Genomic DNA, 11459 nt, shown 5'->3' with positions numbered 1-11459 from the left:
TGAAATGGTTATTTAAAAAAGGGATCACAAAGTAGGAACTCCAGCATCACTTGAGGGAAGATGAACAACTTTAATAATTGACCAACGCGTTTTGGCTTGTGGCCTTCATCAGGGTCATGATGAAAAAACCTTTTCTACTTGGAATTTATGTTTTTTGTCTGATTTTAGATCAATTTTGTTAATACAGTATGTCAAAATGAAAGCATAACTGTAAATTCAAACACGTGAGGTTGTGCTGAAAACAATGATACCAAACAAGGCAAAGTAAATAGATTTTAACGGTGAAATGTAGAGGAAACATCAAAAGTAGTGAAAAATGGCCAATTATACACTGGACCCCAGAGGGTTAATTTTTTTTTAAAAGTAACACAATAGTTACTTTTCAAGTAATTAATTACTTTTAGAATATTGTAACTCAGTTACTAACTCAGTTATGTTTAAGTAACTAGTAACTATAATTAATTACTTTTTCAAAGTAACTTGCCCAACACTGATGACAGTACATTTAGAAAAAGACTGAACAGTATGGCTTGTTTGGAGTTTTTTTTTTTGAACAATCCACAAAACCTCTCTAACAAAGTCCTTTGAACAGATTAGACCGAAATGGAGTTGTTTAGCAATATTGCACAGCAATATTTGTTGAAAACACCAATCCATCCATCCACTTCAGCTGGAGTCTATCCCAACAACATGAGGGTGAGATTGGTGAAAACATATCAGTACAAACACCTCATACTAACTGGAGGGGGAGGGGTGATGGGCTTATTTTGTAAATACAGTGTATGGGAGCCTTGCAATTCCCATTCAATCCTCTGTATACCAAAGTGTACTAGAGTGAAATCTGAGGCCATCTGTCTGCCAACTAAAGCCTGGCCAAAATTGGGTAAGTGCAATACTACAATCCCAAGCCAAGCCAAATCTACAACAGACTGGCTAAAAAAGAGAAAAGAATAAAGGTTTTTCAGTGGTCTAGTCAAAGACCAGAACTCAACGTGAATGAAATACTGTGTCGTGACCTTAAGAGAGCTGAACATAAATAACTGCTCACAAACCTCAAAAAGTGAAGGAACTCTGTAAAGAAGAGTAGATCAAAATCTCTTCACAATTTCAATTTCTTATGTGAAAGACTGACGGAATCAAACATAAAATTATTATTTCAGGTTATTGCTGATAAAGGTGCTTCTAAAGTAACTGAATCAAACGTTGTTTTTCCACATCCTTCACAGAGCCCCATGAAAGCTTTTTGTCCACATATATGTAAAACAGATGAACAACAATAAGCTACATGAGCTTAGAATTTGATTTCTTTAACCTCGCACATGTTATTTTAAAATGCTTGCGAATGTTATGTCCAGCACAAATACAAACATAAACATTAGAACAGGAATAAACACACATGTAGACTTTGATTTGGTTCTGCTGGCATATTTATTTATTTATGAAGCTATATTATTACTAAATTAAATAGAAATAAATTAGATGGGAATCTACATTACATGACCACAAGTATTATATTCAACTATTCTAATACTAAGCAGTAGCACCTGGTAAGTAAACTCATTTTTATTGGTACTTCTGATCCAAAGTAATGAAATGTAGCGATAACTTTGCTGACAGATTATCTTGCTGAAAACGACCTAGTTTACTGGAAATTTTTCTAAAAATGTTTAAAATGTAGTAAAAATGCTGTAAAAACTTCATCGAAGCCATCAGGAGTTGTGCTTGAAATGTACCGTTTGAGGTAGCCATGTTGATCTTGCACATGTTGCGCTCAGCTGTACTGAATCAAATACTCCGGATATATTTGATTTGGATCAAAAATGACAAAAATATTAGGATGAGAGACATCATCAACACAGCTGTCATGCAAGTTTTCAGGACTCCCATGATCGGGTTTTTGGAAATGAGATTGTCCAGCAACTGGTTTTCCAGTCATCACCCGAGCCAAAAATATAATTTTAGTTTCTCCAGAGTGTACAGGTTGTGTTTTCCCGCCATAAACTGGCAGTGGTTTCGAGCTGCTCTTACTGTATACGGCGGCTAATGCTGCATGTTTGGCAAAATAAATTCCTACGTAAAAAAGAAACTTAGATCAGCTGGGAAGAAAAAAGACAGAAGAAATGGTAAAGAGTTAGAAATTCAGATTTGCACAAAACAATGAACTTACCTTTGCCAAATACGTGGGCATGTTGTCCAGCTAACCGTACATCAAAGTTATACTTGCAAATGTAATCCACATTTTTGATATCAGTCCCATGAAAGAGTCGTCTCTCTTGAATTTCTTTGATGCCTTGAATCCTCATCAGCTGTTTCTTTTTCCTTTGATGCAAATATAAAAATAATGGTAATAAAGAAAAGAAATTATTAACAAAAAACAGTGTAAAATTTAACTTACCTGCAATATAATTCCCAAAGATCCAAATTCTGTATCCTGTTGATTGACAGAATGGTTCGGTCCAACAGCCCATCGGTCTTTACATAATGTTTCACTGTCCAATACTCGGGGGAGTGCTCACTCAGAGGGATTAACTTTAAAAAGCATCCGAAATCAGTTATTACTGAAATATCTGCGGTTTTAATCTATGCTTCTAACTGTATTGTATATTTGTGCTCTAGCTGTATGGATTTTGGACATTAAGCAACATTTTTGTCACCTGGTATGGCGATTCGGGATCAAACGATTCCCAGAAAACAGGAGCAAGGCTGAAACAGGAACACCTGCGGGAGGAGAGTTAAGTTTCCATTGTGCTGAAACTTTCACTTTCATTTTGATAGAAACTATACTGACACTAACTTGTAAACCTCACTGCTGTTACAATTGAGAATGTACATTTCTTGTTTACCTTTTTTCTGTGTTGTAGCTTCTCCTGATTCTTTTTTGCCTCCCTGCGGTGAGGTCTGTCAGTAGCATCGCTGCACAAAAACACATGTATTAATCTGAGCTAAGTTCTTAATGTGTGAAGGAAGACTGTGAGCATGAAAATGCACAAAAATTACCAGAGAAATCAATCTGGCCCCTGTAACTGAAAGATGATGTGTTTAAAACAGCCTTGGAGTTTTTCAGGTAAAAATTTTCAACAGCCTCACTGCTAAAGGGGAGATCGGGGTCATCCTACAGAAAAGGGACAAGAAACTAGAAACATAAGCTTTATTTGACAGTATGGAACCAGATAATGTGATCTAAAGAAATACACAAATTACCTCAAACTGGTGCCACTGTCCACAGTCAGCAAGGTAATACCAGCACCAAGGGGTGTCAGCTGTATCCATATATTCCACTAATGTATTTTCCAACATCTTTTGTTGCTGTTTCTTGTTGTCAGAAATGTAACTGATTATATCACAGAAAAAGCTGAAAAATTAACCTGCTTCCTCTCTATGACTTAACTACTGGTGTTTCTGACTCCTCATGATTCAAATCTCATTCATAGACACACCTTCTACATAGCCCTAGAAGGCAAAGTAGATCATGTGACATTACATGCACAATATAATTTGTTTTCAGTCTTCTAACCTGAAAGATGGTCTACAATAATTATTTTATGTGTTTAAATTGAAAAATTTATTAATTGTGACATGCAAATTACAGACAAGTATAGCTTAACACACGCATAGCTGTAAGATGTTCCCCCCATACATTTAATATAAATAAACTCAAAGTACCACAAGTGCACCACCTTGTGGCATCACCTTGTGCAGGTCGAAAACACATACAAACATGGTCATACAATTAATTGAACAAATGCACACAAAAAAATAATTTTACATTACAGTACAACAAGTGTGCTGAGCACATTTTTTTGTTTTGTTTTTAAAATTATACAAAGTGCAAAAATAAACCTGCGTTACTCAGGTTTTAACATCAAACCCAGATGACTTGGAAATTAAATTCAATGTTGAATTGTTACAATTTTAAAAATCAACTTCATTGGAGGCAACACGGTGATGCAGTGCTATCACCTCACAGCAATAGGGTTTATCCTGCCTGGGGCGTCCCTGTGCCTTTGTGGCAAGGAAGTAGCGGGAAGGCCTGGCTCACAGTCTCTGCTCTAATTCATTCCAAAGGTGTTCTATCAGGCTGAGGTCAGGACTCAGTGCAGGCCAGTCACATTCTTCTACACCACACTCCCTCATTCATGTCTTTATGGACCTTTCTTTGTGCACAGCCATGTTGGAACAGGAAGGGGCCATCCCCAAACTGTTCACACGAAGTTGAGAGCATGACATTGTTCAAAATGTCTTGGCTTGGTATGCTGAAGCATTATGAGTTCCTTTCACTGGAACTAAGGGGGCGAACCAACTCCTGAAAAACAACCCCACAGCATCATTCCTCCTCAAACAAACTTTACACTTGGCACAGTGAGGTCAGACAAGTACCGTTCTCCTGGCAACCACCGCAGCAGCTCGGCCATGGAAATCCATTCCATGAAGCTCTCTATGCTGAGTTTCTGAGCCAATCTGAAGGCCATGAAGTTTGGAGGTCTGTGGTGATCAACTCTGCAGAAAGTTGACAACCTCTGCGGCACTATGCCCCTCAGCATCAGCTAAATCTGCTGTGGGATTTTATGTGGCCTAAGACTTTGTGGCTAAGTTGCTGATGTTACCAGTTGCTGTTACCAATAACAGTTGACTATGGAATATTTGGTAATGAGAAAATTTCATGACTGGATTTGTTGCAAATGTGGCATCCTATCACAGTACCACACTGGAATTCACTGATCTCCTGAGATTGACCCATTCTTTCACAAATGTTTGTAGAAGCAGTCTGCACGCCTAGGTGCTGGATTTTACAAACCTGTGGCCATGAAAGTGATTGGAACACCTTAATTCAATATCTGCACTGCTGGGTGAATACTTTTGGCAATGTATTATATATCTTAGGCTAATTTGTGATCCTAGTTTGGCCATACATGTGGATGTGAGTATGAATGATTGATTGCTTCTCTGTTATGAATGTGACAGACCCAAAATAATTTAGAAAACGGATGGACAGACGAACTTGGTTGAAAACCCCAATGAAATTCAGCGGTCAGAAAAGATGCACAGAAACGAATTGCTCAGGGACGACATCACACATTTTACATGTTTATGTCAATATGACACAATTACAAAACCTTTCATGGAAAGTGCAAGATAAAAAAATGCAGAGGTAGGAGCGTTTTTATGACAAAAACATGAACAAAAATCCATGCTTATATAATACATGGTACTACTAGACACAGATTTTCAGAACATGGTGCAAAATGAGTGAGCAGAGCATGTTCTTGGATTTATAAAGAAGCATATGTATGGCACTGTGGAAGTAGAGGGAGTGATGGAGCCGGTGGTCGGATATTGCCTATGATCTACAGGCTGCAAGCACCACTCTTATTTTATCTAAGCAAATGTGCACACATATTCAGTAAGCAAGCATAGACTCAGGATTAAAGATAAAAACAGCACAAAGACTGTCTTCGGTTAGCATCTTTTGAAGTCATGGAAACGTTCTAACTTCTGGGTCCAATTATGTATGCTGTACAGTATACAATTTGACACAAAGTCCTTACTGTCTTACCAACTTCTTCAAAGGCACTTAGATGACCCATGCTCCATTCAGTCATGGAAATCAATTATCCTGTCATCTAATTTCATATCCTAGCTTTTCCAGCCTTTATTAAAAAAAAAAGTTGGCATCATTTTCTTAGGCATCAGTAGAACTCAATCAGATACTCTGGATAAATCTGATTACTGTCAAAAATGACATAGATCTTTGGATTGGCCATATCATCCACACAACTGTCATAGAAGTTGGTGAAACTGGCATCCTTAGAGGGTGGTCTGCAGTACATTGGATGACCAACTGTGTATTCTCCAACAAGCACTCTGGCCAGGAACATGGTCTTATAAGGCGGCTCACTCGCAAATATCGGTGGTGCGAGTCCATGTCTCTGTAAGGTCGTGTTGTGTTTCCCTGTGGTGTGACAGAATTTACTGGAATATTTGGCATCGCGGGCAAAGTAGCTCCCTGCAGGAAAGACAAGAGCACAATGTTAAAACTGGACAAAAGGAGAGTAGCAAAGTCTTTCATGATACAACATAAAAGATCTACCTTTGCCATAGACATCGCCATGGCTTCCTGTGAGCCGCCAGTCAAAGTTAAATGTACATATAGCTTGTATATTGCTGTGTCCCGTGCCATGAAACAGCATTCGTTCCTCAATATCCAGTGTTCGCTTGACTTTTCGCAACTGTGTTTTCTTCCTTAGAGGAGCACCAAGGAATGACAACATAAAACAAATAATGACTTTGATACTGCATGACTGTACAAAGTTTGATCAGTGAAAAGTTCAGCAACTTTTCCCATAAAGAGCAAAAATCATACCCAATTTAAATTTTGCCCCATCTATGCAATTCAGGATTTTCACCTTGTGCACCTCTATATCACTTCCAGTACTGCTGCTAGTTTTAGATCATTTCCTGGAAGGCCTGCTTGGACCACTTGTACACAGTGCAGAAAGCAAACTTCAACTAAATTCAAACGCATTAAACAGTTTGGAAATGGCTGTGGGCTGTCAGCTGTGAAGATGAATACCTTGCACCAATGCCCCTAGTCTCTAGCACTTGTGGCTCAGGTGGTAGAGCGCATTGTCTACAGACTTGGAAGGCCAGTTGGTTTATCCTTGACTCCTACAGTTTGCATGCTGAATTATCTTCGGACAAGACACCAAACCCCGAGTTGACCCTGATACATCAGTCGCAGAGTGAATGTGAGAAAGGGCTTAGGTATAGATAAAAGAAGTGTATGAATGTATGTGTGAATGGGTGAACGACACTTGTAAAGTACTATTTTAAGCAGAAAGGTGCAATATAAGTACCATTAAAACAATAACAATATGAGAACAATAATAGAAACTGACCTATGTGGTTAGGAAAAGATCATCAGAATTATTTGATTTTTCTGGAGCTATTAAAGACTGGGCACGTTGAGGAACTGGAGAGAGAGTGAAGCAATGAAAATATGCAACTAAATTTGGGAATGTATACAGTATAGACTATCCTGTACTTTTTTTTGTATTTTATTTTATATTGTTTTTAATTTCCTTTAGTATTATTAATATTATTATTTTTTTAATTATTTTTTTATTTGTTTTTTGAATGTCTTGTGTTCTTAGTGCTTTCTTACTGCCATATGTTTAAGGTGTTTAAAGTGTTGGATGTTTATGAATACAAAATTCAACACATATATGTTTACAATAACAACAATAATAATAACAACAGTATAGTAATTTATTGTGTGTTGACAGGTTAGGATGTGCTAGCAAGTGAAAAAGACTGAAAACAGCTTTTGTTTCTGACCCAGTCACCTTGCATTATATTCACCTTGTGGATTCCCCACGAGGTGAATATAATGCAATGCAGGTAAGTTTAATCTAACAATTTATAAGAAATATGTACAAACGTGGGCTTTGAAGTGGATAAGGTTCCAGTTCCGCTGAATGGTTATTATCAAAAAAAAAAAAAAAAGTCCTCTGCCTTTTCAGGAGGCCGGAATGAGCAGCCAGCTCAGAAACCTCCCAATCACAAAGCGTTTTCAGAGGTATATGTATAAAACAACGCCTTTTAGTGAATTAATTTGTTCAACCGCGTCCCACGGGGTCAAACTGGCATTACATTTCTGGGGCATTTTTGAGAAAAAATTTGGCACAAACACCCTGAACTGTAGCGGTTGCCAACATGCCACTGCACGCCCACACAGCCAGCACTGTAAAAGCAGGAGTTTTACTTCCTTTGCCCTATTCAAAAGACTTTGTTTTCCTTTATAAAATGAAAATTAAATTACATTCAAGTTGAAGAGATGCCTTTTTGACACAGTGCAGGTGATCCAGTGTGAATTACAGATGCATACTGGCAATTTCCATGAAATGATCTAGAAACAAGTGCACATTGTGCACAGGAGACGAGCTTGAAGAAGACATCGGCTGAAAGGGGTGGATTCATGGAATTCGGTTCAATTCTTTAATTTATGCTAAGAAAAAAGCCAGCATCTTTATTGGAAGTTTGGGAAAACTAGAATTTACAATTTTCCCAGTGTCACTAATGGAGTGCAATTTAAGTGTAATTAAGGCAGTATATACAAGGAAATATTTTTCCTCACAAAAATGTAGAAAATAATATTCTACCTGCAGAAGAACTCCCATAAATCCAGGTTCTGGATCCTCTGGATGGATTTAATTGGATGATCCATTGTTCTTTCATACAGTCTGGCTACTTCTTTAAATTCATATGTGTCTCTGCCAAGCTGGATGAGCTGCAAAGGCAAGAAACACTCACACAGCTCTACCCTTTTCTGCAGTGTGTTTCATATTCCTCTTTTTCTCTCTCATTTGCAAATGTTTGACCTCAGACTGAACAAAGTTGGGAACTTCTGGACTGACAAAACACCGCATACAATCACATGCACACCTGTCTAAAAGTTTTGACCAGTCTGCCACTATTTTTACATCAGAAATCAAAAGAACATAAAGGTATCGTCTCAATACTAAAAATGTGTGAACGAAGCTAAGTGGAACAATAAGATGTGTTTCCGTACTTCTGTACTCACTTGATAGGGCTCATCTGTGTTTATTCTTTCCCAGTGACAGGGAACAGGCAAGGCGAGATTATCACAAATAAACCTGGGAGGATCAGCAAAGGAGAAGAGTCAGTAAACCAATCACTGCATCAGAATGAGAATGGATGTGTTTGCTTTATGCCCACACAAAAATAATTCAACGCTTGCAAAAAAAAAGAAAAACGAAAAAAAGGAGGGAAAAAGGCAATTGTTCTCTTTTCTTTTGTTACTTTCATTTCCAGGATTTTAAGGACAGGAGATGCTTGACCCCTAAACTTCCATTTAATACATGGTCTTCTTTAACATAACTTTTCCATGATAGCAAGTAAATAAAACCAAATTATAAAAAGGCTCTCTGGATGTACACTCAAACCATCAAATCTTACCTAAATCCAGTTGCAGAGTGGAGGGAGCGTTTGATCGGCCGTTGCTTTCCTGTTGTTACATTTATCTGTCGCATGACTGTTTGGGGATTTAATGACAATTAGGTGTTCATGTGCAATTTCTTTAACAAAATAAACAACAGAAAAACTAACTTATCCTCAATAGAACTGATGCGACGGGATTTCCTTTGAAAAAGCTTTAACACTCTCAGCCTGGATAAAGTACCTTTAGAATTACTTTAATTAACTCATGAGTTTTCACCTGAGAAGTCCAGTCTGTATGTGTACTTGGCTGTGTAAAACTCCATCACACCACGCTGGTTCCTGTTGTAGCACTGCTCAATCTGAGCGCTGGTCACAGAGCAGGCTGCACTGGGATCAATCTGACAGGAAAATAAAAGGGGGGGGGGGGGGGGGGGGGGGGGAAGGGTTAACCAGCCAATCAGTTAATTAACAGTTAGTTAAGAGAGTTGATTCTTTATTTAGGTCAAAGGCTTAAAATTTATCTGAAAAAACATCAATTCTTTGGTTTGACTTAAAGCTTGTCTTGTAAATCGATACATATATATTTGGAGGTTTGAGCTACTGGTGGGATAAATAAGACAGCTGAGTGTAACTCGCTGTCAGAAACTGATAAACCAGAAAAACACATTTTAAATCTGTTCATGGATTTTTGATGCATCATTGTTAAATTCCTTTTAATTGCAGTTTAACACATAACCTAAGTAGTGGCACATGATGGCCATTTTTCTGCCTCCCTACAATCAACCCAAGGCAGTGTTTTTTTTTTTTTTTTCTATAAATGTATTGATGATGAGCTAAAAGGGGGAATAAAAACCTGCAGAGTCTGGCAAAATACGACCAAAGGAGGGGCGATATGCTGGGCATACAGAGTAAAGCCAGTTACAAAGTCTGCTATTGTGTATAAAGTTGTGGTATCATGTGAACTACCTCAAACATATGCCACACTCCACACTCAGCCAAGTAGAACCAGCACCAGTTGGGCTCTGAGGTGTCCATCTCCTCAATCTCAGTGGACTCCTCCTCTGACGATCTGATGGCTAACATAGCTAAATCTGAAATTAATAAGTGAAAACACGCCAACACACTTAGGCAAATAGCAACTAAAATACAAGAAAGTATGGGGGAGGGCCTAAGGTGGTGTTTTGGTCGTCAGACAGTCCTGACGTTGAGGACTTGTTTTCAGCAAAGGTCGTGAGAGCATTACATCCTGTAAACAATTTCATACAATACAGGAAACTGCCATGTTGAACTAAGCTATCATTAGCGGATGCCGCACCCGACTCATCTCGACTCTACTGGTGTCTTACCAGTTTTCAGCCTGCCTCTGTCCTTATCGGAAAACAAAGCCTTCATACATGATCAACAAAGCCTCAGAAAAATCACAGGTTCCGTCTAAGCTTGGGGGACTAACGCCAAAAACCATTTTCGTTATCCTAGGCGTTGTTTACTTTTATTTCCCCGTTCGTCATACACTCCACGTCAAAGCGTCGACGTCATGTAACTCCTCCCTCCTTGAAATCAGGACTGTTTCCCGGAGTTTGTCCTGACAGGCGCACTACCGGTGCAATGTTATACGGCTCAGGTGTTTTAAAGTTACGCACGCGGTTAAAAAAGTTAATAAAATAAAATAAGAGGACTGTATGGAAACTTACTTACTGAAGTCATTACTCCCCCTCCCCTAAAAAAATAATAATCGCTGTAATAATCTAAAAATCGGGGGTAATAATTAGCTCAACCTGTCATTTTTGACTTATTTGTTTTTCAGTGCAGTCAATAAAACAAATACATTAGATATTATGTAAGCTAAATAATGACGGCAAAGTTATTTTTTTGGTACCTGATTGTCTCGTACTACACTACAAAACCAATTTATAATTAATACTTTACTATTAATACAAACATTAGCACCGTTGTTATCATTTCGGACTGCGGTGCTTGTTCGCTTAGCTCATGTAACCTATTAAAACGCTGATATGTATTTTGTGTATTACACATCACTGTGTAGATGGCACAGATTACAAAAAAAACCCCCAAAACAAAAACCTGTTCATAAAAACCAGAGGAATGAATAATACATACATATATTTCTTATTTTTCTTCTACTCAAGCTGCATATTCATAGGAGAAAAAAGTCCGGCATTATTAACGTCACTGTTTGATTAGCAGTTATGTACAGACGATAACACAGACAACATAACAACAACGTATATACGTACACGCAACGTACAGACCAGCTACTACACACATATATATATATGTGTGAATTTGCATGTTATAAAATTATTTCCTAAAAGCTGTGTCGATGTTGATAATCATATGGTACCCTAGGCAGTTTATATAGTGGGTAGCATCCAGATTAATTAAGGCGTCTAGAAGTTTGGGTCCAAACACACATAGCTTACATACGCTACTATCATTATTCTACGATAATATACAATCGTGCATAATTTTATTCCATCTGA

General features: G+C 38.0%; 2 protein-coding genes across 3 annotated transcripts; both read right to left on the bottom strand.

The window, feature by feature from the left end:
- Nucleotides 1–1425: 1425 nt before the first annotated feature.
- Nucleotides 1426–3330, bottom strand: LOC308399136 (protein mono-ADP-ribosyltransferase PARP11-like). Its single transcript, XM_080886161.1, has 7 exons — nt 3202–3330; nt 2998–3112; nt 2844–2913; nt 2655–2718; nt 2396–2529; nt 2168–2319; nt 1426–2070 (listed from the first exon to the last, which is right to left on the bottom strand). The coding sequence occupies exons 1-7, from the start codon at nt 3295–3297 to the stop codon at nt 1772–1774; spliced, it is 930 nt and encodes a 309-aa protein (XP_080742287.1). The 5' UTR covers nt 3298–3330; the 3' UTR covers nt 1426–1771.
- A 261-nt stretch (nt 3331–3591) lies between these two features.
- On the bottom strand, nt 3592–10481 carry LOC308399135 (protein mono-ADP-ribosyltransferase PARP11-like). Of its 2 annotated transcripts, none has more exons than XM_080886160.1 (8): nt 10305–10481; nt 9925–10049; nt 9236–9356; nt 8977–9052; nt 8582–8654; nt 8160–8287; nt 6089–6236; nt 3592–6004 (listed from the first exon to the last, which is right to left on the bottom strand). In XM_080886160.1, exons 1-8 carry the CDS (start codon nt 10348–10350, stop codon nt 5702–5704), a joined length of 1020 nt encoding a protein of 339 aa, XP_080742286.1. In that variant the 5' UTR covers nt 10351–10481; the 3' UTR covers nt 3592–5701. The 2 variants fall into 2 exon arrangements, with proteins under 2 accessions (XP_080742286.1, XP_080742285.1); XM_080886159.1 differs by having other exon boundaries at nt 3598–6004; nt 6089–6240.
- Nucleotides 10482–11459: the final 978 nt, after the last annotated feature.

The sequence above is a fragment of the Rhamphochromis sp. 'chilingali' genome (genome assembly GCF_963969265.1).
Source record: "Rhamphochromis sp. 'chilingali' genome assembly, chromosome: 7".
In the NCBI taxonomy this organism is placed as follows: domain Eukaryota; kingdom Metazoa; phylum Chordata; class Actinopteri; order Cichliformes; family Cichlidae; genus Rhamphochromis; species Rhamphochromis sp. 'chilingali'.
The sequence above is the reverse complement of the archived record's forward strand: the minus strand, read 5'-3'. Positions and strand labels throughout refer to the sequence as shown.